At 45.4% G+C, this 23,827-nt stretch overlaps 2 protein-coding genes across 7 annotated transcripts; both read left to right on the top strand.

The window, feature by feature from the left end:
* The first annotated feature begins 4,127 nt into the window (after window positions 1–4,127).
* On the top strand, window positions 4,128–13,372 carry LOC101675687 (HLA class II histocompatibility antigen, DM alpha chain). 3 transcript variants are annotated; one of them, XR_006605171.1, is made up of 6 exons: window positions 4,194–4,314; window positions 5,569–5,853; window positions 6,435–6,713; window positions 6,943–7,068; window positions 8,091–8,253; window positions 13,125–13,372. XR_006605171.1 is itself a non-coding variant. In XM_004770577.3 (5 exons), the coding sequence occupies exons 1-5, from the start codon at window positions 4,227–4,229 to the stop codon at window positions 8,105–8,107; spliced, it is 795 nt and encodes a 264-aa protein (XP_004770634.1). In that variant the 5' UTR covers window positions 4,128–4,226; the 3' UTR covers window positions 8,108–8,628. The 3 variants fall into 3 exon arrangements, 2 of the variants coding, with proteins under 2 accessions (XP_004770634.1, XP_004770635.1); XM_004770577.3 differs by lacking the exon at window positions 13,125–13,372 and having other exon boundaries at window positions 4,128–4,314; window positions 8,091–8,628; XM_004770578.3 differs by lacking the exons at window positions 8,091–8,253; window positions 13,125–13,372 and adding an exon at window positions 7,422–7,672 and having other exon boundaries at window positions 4,128–4,314; window positions 6,943–7,071.
* A 2,418-nt stretch (window positions 13,373–15,790) lies between these two features.
* Window positions 15,791–21,319, top strand: LOC101674777 (HLA class II histocompatibility antigen, DM beta chain). Of its 4 annotated transcripts, none has more exons than XM_013044839.2 (6): window positions 15,794–16,087; window positions 16,767–17,048; window positions 18,350–18,634; window positions 20,280–20,396; window positions 20,556–20,591; window positions 20,961–21,319. In XM_013044839.2, exons 1-6 carry the CDS (start codon window positions 16,033–16,035, stop codon window positions 20,975–20,977), a joined length of 792 nt encoding a protein of 263 aa, XP_012900293.1. In that variant the 5' UTR covers window positions 15,794–16,032; the 3' UTR covers window positions 20,978–21,319. The 4 variants fall into 4 exon arrangements, with proteins under 4 accessions (XP_044930608.1, XP_012900293.1, XP_044930609.1 ...); XM_045074674.1 differs by having other exon boundaries at window positions 15,795–15,963; window positions 16,856–17,048; XM_013044840.2 differs by having other exon boundaries at window positions 15,795–16,087; window positions 16,856–17,048.
* The last annotated feature ends 2,508 nt before the right edge of the window (window positions 21,320–23,827 follow it).

Raw genomic sequence — 23,827 nt, 5'->3', positions numbered from 1 at the left:
AGTGAGTTGGTATCTGATACAGAACTTGTTGAAGAGTGCTGATAGGAAGAAGAGGTAGTCCTAACTTGTTACTATTTACACTGGGAGAGAAAAGAGTTAACCACACCTCACCAGAGTCTTGAGGATAGGTAGTTATATATCTGATCACCCTGATCTTGTCCATACTCTAATCTGTGGATCACTTGGACCCTTTTGTCTCTTTCCTCCCACCCAGCATAGTTGCAGTGTCTGAGGCCTGTTCCTAGCCTTCCCACCACCCAGTCTTCTTCCTCCTGTTTCCCCTCAGGCCTCCTTTCAAACAATCTGTCCTTTCTGGGCCACAATGTGTTCATTAACCCTTTGCTACCCCCAAGGGGGGAATGGAGCACTTCTTTGGTTTATTTTGAGTCCCCCATCCCAATATTGACCACACACAGAGAAAGGTGTTCAGAAAACTGGTATGGAGCATAATCCAGCCCATCATCTTTTATGTGACCAGAAAACTAAGAAAAATGGTTACATTTTTAAATGGTTGGAAGAAAAGCAAAAGCAGAATGCTGTCATGAAAATGATATGAAATTTACACTTCAGCGTCCATAAGTAAAAAAGAAGTTTAAGAGCTCAACTCCAGGGAACATCACCATTTAAAGAGTAAATGAGGGGCGCCTGGGTGGCTCAGTGGGTTAAAGCCTCTGCCTTTGGCTCAGGTCATGATCCCAGGGAACTGGGATCGAGCCCGCATTGGGCTCTCTGCTCATCGGGGAGCCTGCTTCCCCGCCCCCCCCCCTCTCTGCCTACTTGTGATCTCTGTGTCAAATCAATAAATGAAATCTTTAAAGAAAAGAAAAAAGAATAAATAAAAGGAAGTGGTCCAAGAAGGAGACTGAGAAGGAGATGCCCAAGAAGTGGGAGGAAATGCAGGGAGGAAACCAGCACAACCATGCTCTTTTCACTGACATGTGGCCTCTGGCGGTTTTTCTGTGGCAGCTGAGTACACATGACAGAGACAAGCCTGAAGCAGTCACTATTTGCCCACCCCTGGTTTAGACTAAATGTAGCTATGTGCTCTATGTCTCCCCCTATAGTCCTGGTGATGTCATAAACTTCCTTTCTCCTTGCCCCAAGGGGAAGCTTCCCAGGACAGGAACTGCTGATGGGTGAGTCCACAAAGAGTGGGACTTTGGGAAAATGTTGTTTTTTGGAGTGTAGCACAATGATTTCCAAACCCCACCCCAGCCTTGGCGCTCCGCCTGCCCCCACCACATACACTCGCATGTGTGTTCACACATCAGTGTTTCAGAATATCCAGGAGGTCATGGGGTTGTTTTTAGGGTTGGCTATTATTTGCTGCTATTTATTTTTCAAAGGGGACTATGGATTTTGAAAGTCTGAGAAATACTGAGGGACCATAACCACATAGATTAATTTCTAAGATTACTTAATTGCCACATTAGATGTTTCTTACTGCCTCTTCCCCCACCCCTTCTGTCTCTCTTTTTTCTTCTCTATTAGACTTCCAGCATATACAATGACAGTTTCTTCCTCACCTCCCACTTGCTTCTTAGCCCACCACAATCTGGAGTCAACTCCCACTACAACACTGAAACTGCTCTCAATACATTTGTCAACCATTTCAAAATTACCAAATCTAAGGACACGTCTAGTCCTTCTTTGACTTCTGGATAACATTTAATAATGCCGACCTTGTCCTTCTTCATGGAACACCTCTGCTTCTCTGAATCTACTTCTTCCTTGTTCTTCTCTTAGCTCTCATAACTATCTGGATGGTCCTGGTGTTATTAGATTCCTACAAATTAGTTCATGTCCGTGTACTGGCTATTTGCTGGTGTCAGTACCACTCTTGCTCTCCTATACTGTGTTCTGGACTGCTTGGTCTAGGCATCTGTAAGGTATGTAATTCCCCTGGCTTCCCAGCCAGTTGGCTTCCTGTTAGGTTCTCTCAGTAGGAGGCACTGGCAGGAGATAAGGCAGAGAAACCAAGAAGCTTCTTACTTTAGTTTCTAAGAGTGGCAGTGGCTGGTAGATATGGTAGCAGCGAGAATGGGGGATTCTGGGCTCCAGCCTCCTAGGTAGAAAAAGCAGCTTCTCCAAGATCCAGCCTTGAAGAAGATGGAAACTTTTCAGCAGAGCCAGAACTAGCTATGATGGTGTCTGTCTCAGGACAGCAGCAGGTGTAGACAGGGATTCTGTGTCAGAATAGCTCCTCCTATTGAGCTTCCGATTCCTAGGCATTCCTCTTTCCTATTTGTGTCTTCAGACACATGTTTTTTTCCTTTTGCACTTCTTGCCCTTTTAACACCATTGTAACCAATTTTCTGTATGAAATTCCCTCAGTCGGGAAGATCTAGAGTGGTTCTATGTTCCCGACTAGATCCTGGATGCTAACTGGTAAGAGGGTTGTGGTTGGAACCGACGCAGATTTGTGTCCTCATGTCACTTTCTGCTCTGTCTGCACAGTCTACTTGCTATCTGTCCACCGCTTCTGCTTCAACATCTATGCTGATGACTCCCAAATGGAGTTTTTTTAGCCTATACCCAAGATCCATACCCATACACCTCACGTCTCTTGTGTGGCTCTTCCACTGGCCTCTCAGATTCAACATTTTTTAAAAAGATTTTATTTATTTATTTGACAGAGAGAGATCACAAGTAGTCAGAGGCAGGCAGAGAGAGAGAGGAGGAAGCAGGCTTCCTGCCAAGCAGAGAGCCTGATGCAGGACTTGATCCCAGGACGCTGAGATCATGACCTGAGTCAAAGGCAGAGGCTTAATCCACTGAGCCACCCAGGCTCCCCTGATTCAACATTTTCAACACTGACCCATTCTCTTCTTCATCAAATCTGCTTCCATGGCATTTTTTTCTATTTTAGCATAGTCTGTTACTGACGGCCCATCCAGCCACCCAATCTAGAAATCTTAATGTTAGCCTTGACCCTCCACTGGGCTAATCAGTAGCCAAGCCCTTTAGAGTCAACCTCCTAATTATCTCAACATTCTGTTCCATCTCCTCTGCTCATGACTTAATTCAGGCTCTTATTATTTCTCACCTAAATTATTGCAATATTGCTAAAAAAGAGTGGTGTGTGGGTATGTGTGACTTTTTGTTTTGATGCCATATACTATAGACTCTGACCAGCAGTTTTAGTTCAAAATTTTCCAAGCTCCAGTACATCCTTTGAAATGTCAGACCAATTTTTCTAAAATTTAAAATAATTGGGTTACTCCTTAGTTTTAATATCTATAAAAGCCAAATCCTCTTTGTGGTAAAACACAGCCTATGTGGTCTGGTTCTTGCTTAAATTTCTAGCTCATCTTGACATTCCCCCACCCACCATTACCAAACAGGGACACAATCAGTAGCCTCTACACCATTCATGTGCAACCACACAGAAGTCTCCAAGAGAAGGAGCTCTGAGTGTCTCTGACCTTCAGGTATTTGCCTGCCCCTTACCCCAGAATGCTTTTCTCTTCCTTCATGTTCTGGGGTCACATTGTTTTTCTTTCAAGATTCTTAGAAGCCTTCACTATGCTCCACCTATTCCTCCACCTTCATTAAGTTACTACTTTCAAAACACTTGGCACATTCTTATTTGAATACATTCCATTGTTGTGTAATGATTTACTCATTGTTTCCCCACCCCACCCCCACCCCACCCCACTAGACTTTAAGGTCTTTGAAGGCAGGATTACCCTTTATTCATCTTTGTATTTCTAGGCCTGGACCCAATACTAGCACTTATTAAAGTTTCCATGTATTTCTGCGAATGAATTAGAGCTAATGCCTGAGGAATACCTCTGAGAGAGAGAGAGCAGGAGGGTGCCGCAGGGAGGAGGAGGCGGGGTCTGAAGAGCCTTGGGAAGTTTGCTGTGGGAAGAGGAGCGTGCCCACTGCAGCGTTCCGCCAGGAGGTGGCGCTGCTCTGAAGAGGCCATTACCTAGGTTACAGGCTGAAGCCTACAGCTTGGTACTGAAGAGGGATTCCCAGCAGGAGGCAGACGTCCTTCCATGGTCTTCCCTGCCCGGTGAAGAGCCAAGTCTTGAGGAGGTTGCTCGCACCGTGTCTTTCCCCAGCAACTGATGATGTTGAACCCTCTGCTTCTGTGATTGGTTTAGCCAAATGATAAGGGCAACTATTGGAAGCAGCTGGCGGAACAGGATCTGGGGAAGGAGTTTGGAGCCCTGGGTTAGCTGGTTGGTAGCTCTGAGCCCACGGTGTGGTGTGAAGCTATGGATCAGGAGCGGAGGCGGGGAGCTGCACTGCTAAGGCTGTTACACCTGCTGTGGCTGCTGCCCTACTCCCGGACCGCCCCTGAAGGTATGACAGTACTTCTCCTTTACTCCAGTCCCCACAGGTTAGAGCCTAGGGAGGCACCCATAGCATTGGAAGCCTTCTTTGCATTTGAAGCCTTGTAAGTGGCGGGAAGTACTCTGAAGTAGTGGAAACAATAGCAGAACTGGGAAAGAGATCAACTATGGATGGATGGCAAGCAATATCACTTAAGCCCACTTAAGACAATTTCTTGAAACAGAGATTATTATATCCATTCTACAGATGGGAAAAAAATGAGACTCAGAGACTCTAAGGAACACGGTCAAGTTCACACAGCTGGAAGGGGGCAGAGCTGGGATTTGAACAAAGCAAATGTTATTTCACTGTCCTATTTAGTTGTCTACTCTGCACTCTGTCATCAACTCACTTTGCGGTTCTTGGAAAGTCTCTTAACTTTATTGGTCCTTCGTTTCCTTCTTTGTAAAGGACAGGAATGAATGGAAGGATAATCTGGAAGATCCCTTTTCCTACATGTATCTATTTCTAGGTATTGAGTACTGGGTAGAAAGTTTCCTGCTAGTGTTGTGTGCGTGTGTGGGGGAGATTCTTGCCGGGAGTTTTAAAGAATAGAGATTATTTCCTGCAACTTTGGGTCCCCCAGTCCTGTCATTGCAGGAGCAATGAAAACGTGAAGACGTTTTCAGAGAGGTTTGGTGCTAATGAAGTGTCTAAAGAGACGCCTGGAGATTGTTTTTTTCAACTTACCATGTTGTCTGTGGGTAAGATGGGCAGTGTCATCTGTGGCTTGGGGAGGCCATGACCATTCCTTTACCCTCCCTTCTAAGTCTGGGGAAGCCATCCAAGGCCTTCATAAGTCAGTACGGTGGCCTTCTGGGAATTAGACAAAGATATATTTTTTGGGGAGGATGTAGCCCTTGCCAGGATGTCTGGCTTGGTGAGTAGAGTGAAGGCGAGATTTCAATTTCCAAATACTTCCTTGGCCAGATACCTCTGTGCAGCACATAAACACAAAACCAACACTGGGACTCCGAATCTGTCACTTTAGACAGTAGACCTTTTTTTACTTTTTAGGACTTTAGACAGTTGGCTTTTCCGTGGGCAGGGGAAGATTGGAGACATGCTGTAATGTCCTCTTCTCCCCCGGGGAGGGAGAGCCTAAATAACAGACACAAGGAAAGGTTACACCCCAACCCTACTGCCTGCAGCAGGCTGTGCTATTTTCTAAGCTAAAGAGGAGAAGCAGAACCCCTTCCCTGACCCGGCCTGTCTCCTCTGCAGGTCCTACTCCAGCGTGGCGGGATGAACTGCAAAACCACACATTCCAGCACACAATGTACTGCCAGAACTGGAATCCCAGCATCGGCCTCTCGGAAGCCTATGACGGGGACCAGCTCTTCTCCTTCGACTTTTCGCAGAACACCCGAGTGCCTCGCCTGCCTGAATTTGCTGACTGGGCTCAGAAGCCAGGAGATACTTCCACCATTTTCTTTGACAAAACGTTCTGCCAGTCTATGATCCAGGAAATAGGACCACACCTCGAAGGGCAAATCCCTGTGTCTAGAGGTCAGGTGTTTCTGGGGGTGGAGGAAGGGGTACACCCTTAACCTCCTCTACCTGTATGCTGAATTCTTCCCTTTCACACCAGCCCCCTCATCTAATGCCTTCTGGGTCTCTCTGCGCCACCTATGGTCTGCACTGTTTTCGCTGTGGACAAAGCCATGTGCCTAGGACATAGTAGGTGTTTAGAACTATTTGTTTTGAACTTGATGAACGCAACAGGGACCAATTGATGCCTGCTGAATATTGATTAGAGCTTGCCAGTCACTATGCTCAGTAGGATGGAAGGGGAGAAAGGAAATATCCGGTGATGTGCTTGTGTTTCAGTAAGAAGACAGCATGTGATTAGAGGCCCATGTGAGGTCTAGCGAGGAAGCCCTGCAGGAAGTCAGCGTGGAGGGTCCCAGAGTGGCCTGGGTCTGGCCCTGCCTCTAGGTTCAGGTCTGGTTCTTGCCTGGAAGAAGACCACCCTCAGAGCCCCAGGTCCTTCCTCATCTCTTCTCCCAAATCTGCCCTGGCCTCTGTATGCCTTGCCCCTTCCAAACTCAGGGGTACTTCTAAACTCGTTGCCTTGATCCTCTCACCAGGGTTTCCTATTGTTGACGTGTTCACGCTGAAGCCCCTGGAGTTTGGCAAGCCCAACACGCTGGTCTGTTTTGTCAGTAATCTCTTCCCACCCACATTGACGGTGAACTGGCGGCATCACTTGGAGCCTGTGGAAGGAATCGGGCCGACTTTTGTGTCCGCGGTTGATGAACTCAGCTTCCAGGCCTTTTCTTACTTAAACTTTACACCAGCACCCTCTGATGTTTTCTCCTGCATCGTGACTCATGAGATTGACAGCCACACAGTAGTTGCCTATTGGGGTGAGAACTTTGTCCTCGGACACCTGCTTCCTTTGGGGGGTGAAAAAGGATAGACCCATGGGAGGGCCTTTTCTCTACTTGGGCTTCGTTGAAGTCTATTCTCACTCTGGGCAACTTCAATTTTTCATGCCTCAGTTTCTCCTGTTTCATCCCAGACACCATTTAATTCCCCTGGGTGGGGGGCTCACTGACCAAGTCTCCAGACTGAACTGCTCCCCGTTTTCTCCAGTGCCTCATAATGCGCTGCCTTCTGATCTTCTGGAGAATGTGCTGTGTGGTGTGGCCTTTGGCCTGGGTGTGCTGGGCATCATTGTTGGCTTAGTCCTCATCATCTACTTCCGGAAGCCTTGCTCAGGTGGTACGTTGGGGTATCTGGAGTGTGTGGGTGAACCATGAGGACCACATACAGTGGGACATGTGGGGGGCATGCGGGGGGTCATCCTGTGGTATGGGAAGGCCTTTGGATGCAGAGGCCTGAATCAGGCACCATGGAGACACCCTTCTGGTTGGGGTCCCCGTTATGCACACACGCAGTTATGGGATCACGGGCGTGGCTTTGAGTGGGAGAGGAGTGATATGGGGGAGCTGTAGGAGGGATGCTTGGAGAGATCATCTTCTCCAGGATATGCGGCAGACAGGGAGGCAAGGGACCTTTAGACAGGAGGGGAATTCCCCTGATGGCTTCCCTCCATCCCTCTCTCTCCTCAGATTGATTCTTCCTGACCAGAGTCTGGTGCCAGCAGTGTCAACCTTGCATGCATCGGGAGCTCAGGTTTCCCGCATCCCGCCCAGGCAGGAGTCCCTGGGACCGCCCCAAGGATGTGCGCATGCGCATTTGTGCAGGTTTCTCAGCTGGGGGCTATGCTGTCCCCAGGCTTGAACCCAAGAGAAACCCAGAGTGGCTTTTCTATCAGGACCACATCCCTTCCCACTTCAGGGCAATAAATCTTATTTCTTAATTTTGCGTGGGTTGTCATTTCAAATCCAATATGCCTTAACCTGAACGAGGCTTGCCCTAGTTAGGGAGGAAAATGGGAAAATCCCTAATGCCTCTCTGACTCCTGTTCCTTGGTCTCAGCACAACACCACCGTATGATGACTTTCACTCCTAATAGTTTGGCAAAATACGTGAAAAAGAGGGCAGGTCTACTTTCTGATAATCTGCTCACAAAATGGTGGAGGAGGCTGATTGCGGATTTTTTTTTTCTTTTCATTTTACTGTCTGTGGAAATGTTTATGGCTAGTAGAGGCTGCCTTGAGAAATATGTAACTCCTTTCAACCTTCACCATAGCGGGGAAACCAGGAACTCAGGAGTGGGGAAAAAAAGAGCTTTCAAATGCTGTTCTAACTCAGTCCTGTCGGTTCTGTGAAAACAGTGTATTCAAGCTCCTGAAGCGAAGTGAGAACAGCCTGGAAGGGCCCACAATTCACGTGTTCCTCCAAGTGACTTCTTGTTGGGCTGGAGTGGATTATCCAAGGAGAACCCGCGGTGGTGTGCCCTGAGCAGAAGCGAGGGTAGGGGTCACCTGATTACTGCTGGTAAATTACTTTGCAGATGCGTTGTGTCTTGCCTTCCTGAGGGTTTGGGAATTGCTTTGGAGGAGGGGGTGGTGTTAAAGTCAAGAGTGAAATATTTTGGTATTGGAGAGAGAGCCTCTGTTCTTCACATTGTACCAGAATCGGATCTAAGGGGAAAGATCCAGTTCCCAGGAGCTGGCACCTCCTCTAAACCATCTCATTTCTAATAGCAGCAGGCTTCCTGCTTAACAGTATCCTCTCAGGAACCAGACTGCTGTGGATTCAATTGGAACTGTCAAATTTTAGCTGTGTGCCCTTGGACAAGTTACTTAACCACTCTGTGTGTTGATATTATTTTCTGCAAAAGGATAATGATAATAAAGGTGTTCACCTTAATAGGGTTGTTTTGAAACCTAAATATGTTAATTTCTGTAGAATGCTTAGAACAGTGTTTGGCACATGGAAAGCTGATCAATACTTAAGCAAGAATTTCCACAGAGGAACTTTAGTGGCATCACTGACTTCTTTCTCTTTTCTGGAACCCACTTCGAATCTACATTCAAGTATTGTATTTTCTCCCTTTTGAGATATTTTTCTTTTTCTTTTCTCTTTACTATTCTACAGCTCTCTCTCCACTTTGTAGTTCTTCCTGATTCCTATCTATTCTCCAGCTTACCCAGAAATTTCCTGCCGGTCATGTCTTCAGACTGCTTTTAGACAGATCTTAGACAAGTCACATCCCCTCTATGGACCTCAGATTCCACACCTGTAAAATGATGAGCTTACGTTAGATGCTCTCTGATTAAACATCTATGATACTGTCACTTGCAATGCTGGAGAAACACTAAAGAGCCTCTCCAGTCTGGCAACCCCCTTCCCAGCAGGTATCCTGTTCTGGAAAGAATCTGGTTTCACCACTCTTCCTTGACCATATACTGTGCCCTTTAGGCTTCCTCTCACTGCAATGCCTTCTCTATTCTGCTCCTCTTGTTCCCGTCTTATTCAATACTATAGATCCAACCCAAGTTTGGCTTCTTTCATGAACCTAACTAACACTAATCCTGCAGTTTTTTTTAGTTTATTTAAGTAAATTTAAGTAATTCCTATAACCCAGCATGGGGTTCAAACTCATGGCCCCTAGATCAAGTGTTTCATGCTCTGAGGACCGAGCCAGCCAGGTGCCCCCCTGCAACCTTAACTGATCTTTATTGAGCTCTTCTAAGATTTAATGTACTTGCACTTTGACCCAGACTTTACTCTCTAGGATATGCTGTCTTATTTCATATGCTGATTTTTCTCACCCAACAAGTTTGTAATTTATGTAATTCAAGGATTATAAACAGTTTATCCTCCTATCAACAGAGCAAGGTGGGTCTCATTTGCCTTTGTCATCACTAACACTTGAAATTATTTGACTTTCAAATGTTGGGAATATGGTGGTAGTGAAGTGGTATCCTCATTTTAATTTGCCTTATGTTACCACTGAAGTTGGGGATTTTTCATAGGTTTCTTTCTCTGTGACTTGCTGATTCATATCTTTTGTCTATTTAAAAAATTACATTTTCTTGTCTTTTTCTTGTGAATTTGTGGGGATTTCTTATATAGTCTATGTAACAATTTTATGTCAGTATAAATATTGCAAATGCCTTCTTCCAGTTTGCTGCTCACCAGTTAAATTTGTACATGTTCCTCTCCTGAATAGAATTATTTAATTCGGACAGTCAGAACCCTCATGGTTTGTGCTTTAATGATCTTAAGAAATCCTTTCCAACCCCAAGGCAGTGAAGTTACAATTTTTTTTGGAATATAAAGTGATAAAATGATACTCAATTTTCCCAACTAGAATATTTTAGAAGTTTTTTGACAAATTTCAATATAGAAAGTTTGAGGGATACAGAAGTTATAGGGAAATAGTCAAACATCTGCTAATTACCTTTAGTTACTAACTCACAAAATTAAAATCACATATTTTATTACATGCTATATTAATGTAGGGATATTGCTATTTCCACTCACATTTCATAAGACAAATCTTTTTTTTTAAAGATTTATTTATTTATTTTAGAGAGAGAGGGAAAAGAGTGTGCAGAGGTTCAAGAGGGCTCAGGGAGGACAGGCAGAGGAAGAGAGAGTCCTAAGCAGATTCTACATTTGGCACAGAGCCCCACATACATAGGGCTAGATCTCACTACCCTGAGACCACAACCTGAGCAGAAACCCAGAGTCAGCTGCTCAATGGACTGTGCCACCCAGGTACTCCAAACAAATTTATTTTTATTCTTCTCATGTATTTTTTGATTATGCAAATGACTTCCAAATTTATTTATTTATTTATTTTTAAAGAAATCAATCGGGGGGTCCATCCAGCCACTAAAATAAACACCAAAATCATTTCATTAATTTCTTCTCTGACCCCCACAGCCACCAGTCTGTTCTCCATATATATGAAATCTTTTTTACTATTTTGATTTTTAATGTTTTTTTAGATTTTGCATAAAAGAGAGATTCCACGTATCTGTCTTTCTCTGTTTGAGTTATTTCACTTCCTATAATGCCCTTGAGATCCATTCATGTTGCCAGAAAGGGAAGGATTTCCTATTTTTTTAAATAGTTGAATAACATTTCATTGTTGTTTGTGTTTTATTTGTCCAGCCATATGGATATGTTATCCATCCAGCCATTAATGGACACTTAGTTTGTTTCCATGGTTTGGCTATTGTGAACAATGCTAAATGAACATGGGGGTACATATATCTTTTTGAGTGAGTGTTTTCATTTTCTTTGGGTAAATACCTAGGAGTGGAATTGCAAGATCATATGGTAGCTCTATTTTCAATTTTTTTGAGGAGACTCCATACTATTACTGACTGCTTGTGTGGTCTGTAGGTAGGACTGTAAATTGGTGCAGCCACTATAGGAAGCAGTGTGGACTGGATGTCTGGGTGACTCAGTCGGTTAAGCGTCTGCCTTTGATTGAAGTCATGACCCCTCGGGGTCCTGGGATCAAGTCCTGCATTAGGCTTCCTGCTCAGTGATGAGCCTGCTTCTCCCTCTGCTTGCTGCTCCCTCTGCTTGCTGCTCCCTCTGCTTGCTTCTCCTTCTGCTTGTGCTCTCTTTCTCGCTGACTAATAAATAAATAAAATCTTAAAAACAAAACAAGCCTCTTGTATTTATTGGCATCATTTTAGGATAATGTATCTTCTCCAAATAGCTTTGAAAGAGTGACCTTAATTTGAAAAGGATAAAAACCCAAGGACTTAGGCATAGTAATTCTCTTTTTCTGTTGAGTAATTTTGGGTGGAAAAGCTTTGCCTTATATTTGTCTGGCCATATATGACATTTTACTATGCTTGCTTTCATTTGTGTTACTGTTTCTCTTTCATATTTAGATCTTTATCCATCCAGAACTTTTCTGTATGATGGGAATAAGGATACAACTTTCTTTTCTTCCAAATAGTAAATTGATCTTCTTAATATCATTTACGAAATATTCCACTTATTGATGGGGATTTTATACCATGTTTCCTTATGTGCATAGACTTGTCTCTGAATAATTCACTCCATTGGTTTGTCAGTTCCTGTATCAGTATCATATTGTTTTAATTATTATGGCTTTTCATATGTCTTAATACTTGGCAGGGCTCGTTTTCATTTCTTTATCACTCACCTCTCCCAAAATCCCATTTTGCTCTTCTTTATCAAAATTGTCTAAGATATTCATGGATTTGATACCTGTGTACATTTTAGAATCCCCTTAACAAGTTCTCCCCAAGCCCTGCTATGATGTGGTTAGGATAGCATTTAGGTTAGTGATATGGGAAGAAATTGACTTCTTCGTTATATTAGGATGTCTCATCTCTGAATATGTCTCTTTACTTTCTGAGGTGTTCATTTATGTACTTTAACAAAATTTTCCCTTTTATTCATAAAGTGCTTATACTTTTTCATGTTAATTTCTAAACATGTTATGGGTTTTATAACTATTATAAATGGCTAGCAATGTTCTATTATTTTCTGATTATTAGGAGTATAGATTTTAGAATCATAAATCCTCAGTTCAAGTCATGGTTCTATTACTTGGTGTCTGGATAAATCTGGACAGTTGCTAACCTCCCTCTGGCTCCATTTTCTCACAGTTAAGATGGAGATAACATTATTCAGGAGCTGTGGTGGCAAGTCAGGTAGAATATCTCCTAGTAGTTTAAGTCATTTGGCTGAAGGATGGAAGAATGATGGGCTAGTTACAGCAGCTGTAACTCCAAGGTCAGGGTCTGGAGCAGTGAATCCTGTAGAGAAGAGGGAGTGGGAGGACAGAGATGAGGTGTGGATGAAGAGGGTCGAGGTTAGACAGGGAAGTGATGTAGTCCTGGCAGGGTGCAGATGTGTGTAGTTTTGAGAAGACATGGAAGGAAGTCACAAATGTGTTCTCATGCTATGCGTTTTATTTTTATTTATTTTAAAGATTTTATTTATTTATTTGACAGAGAAATCACAAGTAGGCAGAGAGGCAGACAGAAAGAGGAGGAAGCAGGCTCCTCGCTGAGCAGAGAGCCCAATTCGGGGCTGGATCCCAGGACCTTGAACTGAGTTCATGACCTGAGCCGAAGGCAGAGGTTTTAACCCACTGAGCCTCCCAGGTGCCCCATCATGGTATGGGTTTTAGATTGCAAATGATTGATGGGCTGAACCATTTTTGAGTTTATAAAATTGAAGCTTGAGTTAAAGCCATCTGTCCAGAAGAGGAACCTGAGAACTTATAGGGAGAAACAGAAGGAAGTACCTAGAAGGGATTTATTATTATGGCTGTGCTGTTAGGAAGAGCATGAGGCCACATTTGTGACTTCCTTCACTGTGTGATGCGCTTGATGTTATTGCATTCCTTTGTGTTTTAGCCAAGCCAGACTCCTGGTAGACCTCCAACAGCACCTGATAACATTGCCAAGCTTGTGGCGTTATGTGCCAGGACTGCGATGGCAACTGCCTTCCTCTTCTGAACACAACTTCAGCCCAGTAGTCAGGGCTCACCTCTAACACTCCTCCCTGGAGAGGACTCCCTGTCCACCGTGCCCTCAATGATTTTTTTCTCTTTGAAGTACACTGGCATTACTGCTTACTTGCCATAAAATAAACTCTTCTCTTTATAGATGTTTGTTCTCACTCCCCAACTGATCTAAAAGCGAGTGTCATGGGAACAGAATCCCTGTCTCCTTCCTGGGTATTCCCTGTAATGCTCTGCACAGAAACACTGTGGTTAGTCCACCTGTGATGTGTGATGGACAGCCTGGAGGAAGAAGCGTGTGAAAGTAGAGGACTGGCTTTCCGGGCTTGGGCAGTGCCAGGAAAAGAGGGACAGCTTGTGGGAATGAGGCTGCGGATCCTTCACTCCTGCGGTCCTGGCGGTCCTGACACTACAGAACTAGTAATCCAATCACAATGGATAGCATGTGAAACGTTCTTTTGGGTTGATGGGAGGTGGGGGACAGAACTTGGTCTGTAAAATTAGGAGGAAAAGGGGAAGGAAAAATCCTCTTGGCTGAGCACAGGTCTCTGGGTTTTCTGTCCTGCTTTATTCTAAAAAGCACCCTCCGCCTTCTCATTAATAGAGAAGTGAAAGCTTCTGCATTTCCTGCTGCTGCCTCACAGAAGGTTTCACATCTCCTTTGGCTGCCCGAGCAGAGACTAGACATGGCCTCAGCTTGCTGGTGGGCGGCCACCCTAGTGCAGGCAGGCACGGGACCTCACCACCAGCAATTCTGTGCAGGCACGGTCTTTGTAGACGGTGAAAAGGATCACAAGCCCTGGCTCCTGCGAGGTCAGGTTCACCGCCTACCTGGTGGGAGGGCGGGGCGGGGAAGAGCATCCGGGGGAAGTGCGAGTACGAGTGGGGAAGAGTTTACACAGTATTAAAACTGTCAAAAGAGAAAGTGCGGAGAGACCCTGGTTCTGAGAACAGAAGGAATTCTGAGAACAGGGAAGCAAAGACTTGGATGGTGGAGTGACTTTTCCCTTTATCTTTCTCTCAGTGGAGGCCACCACTGGCTGCCTTTATGTGGGTCACCTCCAGCCCCAGAATGTAGTGAGTGTGTGGGTTTGCTCATTTGCATTCACGTGTGTGCGCAAGTGTCTGTGTGTGAATCTTTGGAGCTCTTTTCAAAACTGTAAAATGGGGACGCTCAACAGATCTTTTAAGGTTATATGAGATAGCATGGAAAGGGCCTACCTAGTGCAGTATCAGTTCCAGAGCAGAAGCTCAACAAATTTTGGACTCACTGCCTCCATCTTCTGCCGGTTCCAGCTCTCCTGATGGCTCATATTAGAGGATGTAGAGTGTAGAAACATCTTATAATGAAGAGGAGGTTTCAGAGCCGGGGTTGCTGGGAAACACAACTTCAGTTAATCTCAATTATTACCCAAGTCTTTTGCTTCTGATAGTCATTCTTCTATTCATTTTTGGTACATACTTCTTTTTTCTTCCTAAGTATCGATTTTCTTGAGGTTGGGGACTTTGGGGGAGGACAGGTAAGTGTGGTGTCAAGGGGCTCTCTCCTAGTCCTCTCTCATTTAGCTCACTACTAAATCAAATCTGAAGGTTGCAGAAACTGGGGTGGGGAGACGCAGCCCCGAAGCCACTGGGGAAGAGAGAGAAGACAATTTCAGGTTTTAAATTTGTGAGGGAAGAAGCCATCACAGTTGTACAGTTCACAATGGGATAGGAGGATGAATTGCCATTTAAAATCTGCCTTTTCCAGGGGAAGTAAAGGAGGGAAACTTTATCTTTTTTTTCCTAGTGGCTTCATAATGCAGGGACCTGCTTCAGAACAGATAGGACTAGTGGGAGAAACGCATAGGAGAGTGTTGAGTTTGGGCAAGGCAGGAGAGCTTTGAGAATTGGTCCATTCCCAGCTATTTATCAGGGGTTCATGTGGAGTTGTCCTGTGGTCTGCCCTGAGATGGCTCAGACTGGTTGAAGGTAGGATTTCCTGGCTCCAAAAAACAGGAAGGACAAAATGCAGATCTGCAAGAAGCAATGGAATCTCAGGGAAGGACTTTCCAGTCTCCGTCTCTGACCTCTAAAGTGCAATTGTTTCCCCTATTCCCCAGTGGCGCTTTGAGGCCAGACAACCCTGCACTCTCCCTGGGCCTTCTTCCATCTCAACAGCCCTGTCTCTGCCACCTGCTCCAGAAGGGCCTTACAGCTCCTGCCTCCATCTCCCATCTCCGGGTGACAGGGCAGACCAGGGGTTATGCAATATCTTTCTAAGTTACTCCCTCTAAGGGACAGAGAAGTTACCTAGTCTCTGTCTTTTGGAAGGATACTGAAGGGAAACAGTTAAACCGGTGGGCAGCCCAGGCTACGTTTGTTCTGGGAGTATTGGGATTATTCTCTCCACTGATCTAAGGAAATCCATCTACAGACTGGTCTTTTTCCCACAGGGAAAGATTTAGGAGACAGAGTCCTTTAAAGCCTAGGGCAGGATAAGATTTACCTGGTAACTGGTGATGCTAGGCTGAAGCACTCAGTGATTTGTCTCGTATTTGTCCCCGCCCATCTAACCCATCTGACAACTCTTAGTTTGGGACTGATTTAGAAGAGCTGGTAGGAACAGAATTAGTATCTAGGGACTGGGTGGCTCCAAATCACTCATTTACGGGGGATCAAGGAGTCGGGGCTATATTCTAGTCCGCTCAGGGTCTGGAGATCATCTACCCAGGCTGGAACTACTGGAGCAGGTGAGGACCCAGGGCCCTGGAAGAACTAGTCCAGGGCACTGAATTCCTGGTGTGTCCCCAGAGCAGAGCATGACCACATTCCTGCCTTTGTTGCTGGGCCTCAGCCTGGGCTCTGCTGGAGAAGGTAAGGGTTTTCTGCTTGGGATCCCCCTTCCTCTGCTCCTTTGGGGCAAGGGAGTCACTTGGATTTGGACACCACAGACTCTTTGTCTCTCTGGCATATACTCTGATAGCACTTCCTACCTTTGTATCTTTGTTGCAATTTTAATATAATTGAACTGTAGAATTATTGGTATAATATATGTATCTTTTGCTGGAGTGTAGGCAAGGGCAATATCTGTCTTGTTTATTTCTGTATCCTCATATCCTCAGCTCCTAGCACAGAGCCTGGCACATTTGTGTGTGTGCTTCATAAATATATATGGAGTGAATATTTAATAATATATCCAGCATACAACAAAGCTGACTCTTTCCCTTGACCCCTTTTCTCAATCAATAATTCACCTTACTGAAGGTCTTGTCCTGGGTAAATTTGCTGTGTTTAAACTAGCAACTAATTTTGGGCCATTCTTGTTCCCATACTCAGTCTCATAAAGAGGAAACGGTAACTAAAAACTTCTCTGCTGCTACCATCTATCCCCTGACTCGGTGCTCTCAGAGACTCCAGTACAAGAGCTTGGTCTGTAGATGCTGCCTGAAGCAGGAAAGCTACACCCCACTCACTGGGTGTAACTGGGGCATGAACGGGGGCTTGGGCTCCCTGCAGAGGTCTCTGAGCTGCCCCCTTTCTCTGGTTCCTGTAGGTGGCTTTATAGCCCATGTGGAAAGCACCTGTCTGTTGGATGATGATGGGACTGCAAAGGATTTCACATATTGTGTCTCCTTCAACAAGGATTTGCTGACCTGCTGGGATCGAGACAAGTCCAAAATGGTCCCTCTTGAATTTGGGGCACTGAATCCCTTGGCCAAGTACCTCTCAGAGTTCCTCAACCATCAGGAATCCGTGCTTTCCCGCTTGTCTAATGGACTCCAGGACTGTGCCACACATACCCAGTCCTTCTGGGGATCACTGACCCACAGGACACGTAAGAAGAGAGGCGCACACGGGGCTATTGGGAAGCACAGTTAGAAAGGAGAAGCCAGGGAGAATCCCTCCATCCCTTCATCCCTCTATAGCCAACAGGTTTGAGATTTGTGCAGGAAAGAAGCAGAAAATGTGTGGACCTGGAATGTAAGAAGAGTGAGTGTGGACCCTCAAAGGGTTGTTGACGGGGATGGAGCAGGAATAAAGAAAGGGAAGTGATGTTTGAGGCCAATGGGCTGAGAGAGTAAGCATTCTTTCCTTCCATTCAAGGCATCTCATGATGCAGAGTCAAGTTCAACCAGGAGTGTGTCAGAATAACCAGAATACCTTTTTCCAAAGTGCTCATACCTCTTTGTCATAGGTTCTGATGTTTTAGGTCTGGGATGCACCTAGGCATGGGAATATTTAGAAAGCCTCCCTGGGAATTTCAACATGCTTTCTTGCCCCCAATCCCTTGCACTGAGAAGGACTTGAGACTGATAGAAGAAAACATGAAGATCTCCATAAGACAGAGTAATATGTCTAAAATGTGACTTCTGGACCACTTTTCTCAGAATTGCCTGGGGAGGGTGCTTGTTAAAAATACAAGCCCTTGAGTGCCACTACAGATCTTCTCAGTGAAAATATTTGGGGATGCAGCCTAGTGAACCTGCATTTTAACAGAATTTCTTGGATTTTTATTTAAGATTTTGTTTGAAAAGCACCAAGGTAGAGGCAAGCAGGAGGGCCACCTAGAAGAATAAACTAGTAGGGAATGGCAATATTAACAATCTCATTAATTCAGATTATGTTAATCCAAATTTAAGAGAGTTAGATCTGAGTTAGGCTCATTTCCTTAAACTATCTGAGGGGAAAATGTTGCTCGATTCAGCCACTTAAGTTTGTTAAATTAGATTTGAGGACAGACATCTTTTCCTACCTTTACAAATCCTAACCTACAATTCTTGATAACTGTTAGCTTATATACTTGAAATAAACATTTCACTTGAAATTATCAATATATTACTTGAAATATATAGTCAGTGACTTCTGAAACAGCTTGCAGTTCAGACCTGGCTTCTGCTTAATGTGATCAACCATAATGTTGGATCAGGAATCTGAAAGAGCAGTGACGGACTGAGGGGAAATTGCAAAGCAGGAACAATTCTAACTCCTTTTTCAAAGGGATGTGTGGAGGCATGGAGTAGGGGTGGGAAGGGTCAGTTGGCAAAAGCCATGAAAAGTTGAAGCAGGAAAGAAACCAGGATGGAGAAAAAGCCAGAATGTTGCCTTCTTTCACCACCACGTTTTCTTCCTATGCAGGGCCACCAACTGTGCAAGTAGCCAAAACCACTCCTTTTAACACGAAGGAAAGTGTGATGCTGGCCTGCTACGTTTGGGGCTTCTATCCAGCTGATGTGACCATCTGGTGGAGGAAGAATGGGCAGCCTGTCCCTCCTCACAGTAGTGACCCTAAGATGGCCCAGCCCAATGGAGACTGGACATATCAGACTGTCTCCTATTTCGCCACAACCCCTTCTTATGGGGATACCTACACCTGTGTGGTGGAGCACATTGGGGCTCCTGAGCCCGTCTTCCAGGACTGGAGTAAGTGCATGGAGGGTGGGAGGAATTAAGGTTGAAGCAGAGAGCTACTGTGCATGGGTTGTGGACAAGGAAACACCAACATTCTGGCTCAGAGAGTGACATGTGAACAGGTCCAGGGAATGACAGCAGTGAGGGAGATGCTGAGAATGAGCAGCCAGTCTGGAGGAACCGGTGGAGGGCTGATGACCAGAGATGAGGCTGTGGGAGACAGGAATGGGAACAGTTACTGTTGCTGTTGCCATGGTGGTGTGGTTGATGTCATGTGTGCATCTGGGGGTGTCATGTGGCAGGGGAGCAGCGCGCCTGCCTATCCTGAAAAGAGGATGTGGTTTGGTGACCGTGTTTTCACAACCAAAAATTGTGATGCAGCATTTTAGGATCTTCAGATTTCAACTATTCTGTTGTCTGGCCAGGAATGGGAACCGAAGGAATAAAAAAGCTTTTGGAAGAAATGGGACTTTCTTTCAGCGTAGGGGCAGTTGTAAATTTGGGCTGTTCTGTCAGGGAAGAAAAAGCCTGGCTGGCAAACACTTTGGGCTAACGAACAAGGAACCACTGCTTGAACCCCAAGATTGGAAGTAGTTAAACGTACCAAGAGATTTGGTACACAGATTTGAGGAAATAGAAGAGTGAGCAATGAGGAAGAGGAGGGGTATCTACGAAGGGCTGGGGAACAGGATCCTAGACTGGCTGCTGAGACTAGGCTCCCCATCGGGGAATGCTGTCTTGCTGGGCGGCTGAGAGGGCATGAAAAGCAGAGAGAGGAACCCACAGGTGCACCAGAACTCTCCTGGGAAAGTCTCCTCCCCAGCATGTGCCAGAGTTTCCTTTGATGATGGAATGTTCATTTCAGCATGGGGGAAGGAATCCAGGTGGAGTGGATTCAGAGTATGATGGGTTCCAGGAAGTGGGAGCTGTGGGGTGGGCTGGAGACCGGTTCTGGAAATCTGGAGGTGGACTGGAGGAGATACCTCAGTAGTCGGATAACTCATGGAATGGGATCATTGAGAGTTAAGAAAGGTAGAAAGACATTTTAATAGACAAATACTCTGTTAGAGCACATAAGGGAGCCAACATAGTCACTATGGGGCAAATGTTGAGGAGAATGAGGAATCCTTTATTTTTTGGTGAGAAAACCTTCAGGGTGAAGAAGGGAAAAAAGATGCCCGAGAGGCCCCAATGTATTAGAGAGGACCTAGAAGTTCTGGTGCTAACTGTGGTGAGAGGGGTCCCCCAGGGCTGCTCTAGCAGTGGAGAGCTACAGGATGGGGATTTTTTTTTTTTTAAAGATTTTATTTATTTATTTGACAGACAGAGATCACAAGTAGGCAGAAAGGAAGGCAGAGAGAGAGAGAGAGGGAAGCAGGCTTCCTGCGGAGCAGGGAGCCCGATGTGGGGCTTGATCCCAGGACCCCTGAGACCACGACCCGAGCCAAAGGCAGCAGCCCAAACCACTGAGCCACCCAGGCGCCCCCAGGATGGGGATTTTTGAGTAAAGTCTGTTTCCTTGGGTATAGGTTGGTGTGCGCCAGACTCTTGGCATTGGGCTAAAGCACCTTTGAACTTCCTAGCTGGAAGTCACACCAAATTAAGTTGCTCTGGCAATGGGCAACAGATTGGTTCCAGTAAGTTTCTATTTTTGCAGCACCTGGGCTGTCCCCGATGCAGACACTGAAGGTTTCCGTGTCTGCAGTGACTCTGGGCCTGGGCTTCATCATTTTCTCTCTTGGTTTGCTCAGCTGGCGGAGAGTTCGCTCCTCTGGTGAGTGCCGTCCCTGACCTCCTGTTGCCAATCTCACTTCCAATTTCTGTTCACTTTCTGTCTGTGACTGGTTTTCCCATTGCTACCTCATTTGTTGTGAGTCACGCCAGATACTTTTATCTACAAACTGTCCCCTAATCAGATGTTTTCTTTTTCCAGGCTACATTTTCCTCCCTGGGGCCAGTTATCCAGAAGGTAACATCTATGTTAGTTGTTTGCCTCCTGGTCCTTGGGGGGTGGTGGTGAGAGATTTCGGGAGTCAGTGTTGGGCTCAGCTAATGGTGTTTATAGTAGGGGCGAGGCTTCACCAGGATGTAGCCAAGAGCATAATTTAAAGTGCCATTGCTGGGATTAGGAGCAGGAAAGAGGAGCAACCACACCCCCTTCTTCTATCCAATGGAGTGTTTATGGGGAGACAACTGAAAGTGGCTTTGTAGTATTAGTTCTTGGTGATCTAGAATTTTTGATATCATAGTATTAAGGGCTCTGGCATGGATGGTTATAGAGACAGAGGATGGGGTCACGTTGGATTGAAGCCTTATTATTTCCTTTTTATTTCTGCAGGTCAACATGTCAGTTAGAGGAAGAGACCTACACCTTCTATACCGCAAGTGAGGAGATTCAGAGTCTTAGTGATGCTGCTGTGTCCCCCCAACATCGTCAGACCCTACACATTTTCTTGGATCCTATGGTTTCTCCATCCGGATCTTTGAACTTCCCAGCCCACCTTGTGTACACCTTAGCACGCTGGGAGAACTCAATCCTGAGAATATTGTGTAATCAAGTTATTGTCCAAGACTATATTTCTGGGTTGAATATCATCTGGGGAGAGAGGTTAAAGGCCTTTCTGGAGGCCACAGTGTGCCACAGGGGCCAGTGAGTCACTGACGATCATCTCTGAGGAATAAACTCTGGTGGAAATATTGGTGTTTTTTTTTAATGCTTTTTCCTGAGGCCCTGGGGAGGGACCATGAGCAGAGTTATGGGTTGGGGTTAATTCTCTCCTCCTTGAGTGGAGGAGTCAGTATGTCCTCTTAATTATTCCCTCTAGACATGACAGAATTGGGGGAAGTTTTCTGATCTATAATTCATAAAAAGAAATTAAACTGTGGTTGGGTGGAGTCATAGAACCAGAGAGAGGCAGGGAATTGACAGATTACTTACCTCATAAGGGGTCTTAGGAGGATTGAGTGCGTTCATACTTGCAGATGGTTAAGAATGTTGCTGGCATGTGCTGAGCCCACAGGAGTGATGTTAGTTATTACTTGTTACTCAACTTTCTGGACCAGACATTGGACTGGGTACTTTACATGTATTATCTCACGGATCCTCATTGCAGCTCTGATGTGGATCCTTAGATAGGACTCAGGGGGCAGAGCTTAACTTCAGATGGAAGTTCTGGCGGTGATTTCTTCCAAACCCTAAGTGGGGAAAAGCCCATAGCTCAAGTGCGTATAATGACCCAGGTGCTGGGCTAAGTGCTTTGTATTTGTATCTCACTTCTTACAATAATGCCAGGAGAAAAAGATTGTCTCCTTTCATACCACAAGTGAAGAAAGTAAGGTTCGGAGTGTGGATAACTTGCCCAAGATCAAAGAACAAATTTCCCATGGGATGTTCATCTACCTTAGCTGGAAGTATGTAGATGGCTTTATTCAGAGGATCCTCACGCTAGGGGATCTAGGGGAGCACACCTCTCTCCAGAGCCCCGCTTTCAACCCCAACCCAAGGGATGTCTGCTGTTGGGGTAAAGATTTCTCACGGTAGAAGGGAGGGTGCATTTTGTTTCCGGTGAGGGGCGACACCTGCTGGACACAGAAAGCAGGGCTGTGGCATTGCCTTTGGAATTAGAGTTGGATGCCAGACTTTGGGCAAGGAAAAGAAGCCAGAAGTGAATACAAATACTGAAGCAGCTTAGCCTAACGGAATATTGTGGAGGGAGAACAAGGGGTTATGGATGCATATTTTCATGTGGGTGTCTGCATAGGAATACGTAAGATCAGAATCTGATGAGCTAGGGGAAGAGGCAGAAGATAGACTGTAGAACCTTCTTTCTTGTGTGCTGCTATCCATGAATGTGTGTGTGTGTGTGTGTGTGTGTGTGTGTGTGTGTGTGTGTGATGGGGTCTAAAACCCTTCATCCTTGGACAGTTTCTGTGCTGATGGGGACCTACAGAGGAACGGGGGAAGCACTGTTCTTATGGACTTGATGTCCAAAGTAGGTGCTCAGGGCTTGTCCAACCAGTGAATTGGTCTCTTCCACTCCCCTGGTTTCCTCAGAAGGATCCCTGTGATCAGGGCATTTGTTCTGGAAGGAGTTTCCTGGAGGAGTCAATGGGAGGGGAAAGTGCTCGTGAATTCAAAATGATTATTCTCTGAACAAGGCCATATAAGGTTGGAAGATAGAAAGTGCTGTGTGCTGTGGTAATTGGCAAGTGTTGGCTCAGAAATTAATCTCTAGAAATTTTCTCAGTTTTGTATTTCTTTTTTTTGCATTTACATACAGCATTTAATGATTAAGCTTGTGCATCATGTAAATAATCTTCCACTTCTGCTTGACTTAATTTGAAAACTTGCTGTTTAAAGTCTTATGTTGTTTCATTTTCCTTTTTCTATTCATGGTTTTTGTTTTTGTTTGGTTGACAAAGCAAATTCTTTTTGAAGTGCTAGTCTGGTCTTGGGGTAGGGTTTTGGGTGGTGTTTCTGCGGGGCTGATTTTAAGGGAGCTGCCCATCCAGAGGGTCTGGGTCTGGTCACAGCAGTGGGAATCAAAGTGACAGGACCCCCAGGGGAAGGAAGGAGAGAGTCAGCTAGTTGGATAGCTTCCAGTCCTCCTCTGGAGAGTCCTGGCAGGCTTCTCTCTGCCCTAACTATGTGTGTTTGTGTTTTATAGGGATGGCTGTCCGTTTCCAGGTAAGGAGTTAGGAGAAAGTGCCACGTAGGTGTCCTGGGGACCAGGAAGCCAGACTAGGGAGAAAAGGGAGGAACTACATGTCCTCACATGGGGTGATGAGTGGTGCTTGGATGGAAAGAAGTAGGATAATGGTGAGCCAGCTCTAGGACTGTGTGAGGAGAGTAGAATGCTAAACATAATAAAATGTCAATAAAGGCTCTATGTGTGTGTGTGTGTGTGTGTGTGTGTGTATGTGAGAGAGAGAGAGAGAGAGAGAGAGGTGGGTGGGGAGAGAGAGGAAATAGACAGTTGGGCTGTTGGATTATATCTAATCCAGGTGGGGTACAACACATGGTTCTCTCCTTTCTTTCTTTCTTTCTTTTTTTTTTCCCCCCAAAGATTTATTTATTTATTTGACAGACAGAGATCACAAGTAGGCAGAGAGGCAGGCAGAGAGAGCAGGAGGAAGCAGGCTCCCTGCTGAGCGGAGAGCCCGATGTGGGGCTCGATCCCAGGACCCTGAGACTATGTCTGGAGC

Source organism: Mustela putorius, unplaced genomic scaffold (assembly GCF_011764305.1).
Source record: "Mustela putorius furo isolate JIRA1106 unplaced genomic scaffold, ASM1176430v1.1 tig00000135_pilon_pilon_pilon, whole genome shotgun sequence".
NCBI lineage: Eukaryota > Metazoa > Chordata > Mammalia > Carnivora > Mustelidae > Mustela > Mustela putorius.
This window is presented reverse-complemented; position numbering and strand designations above follow the sequence as displayed.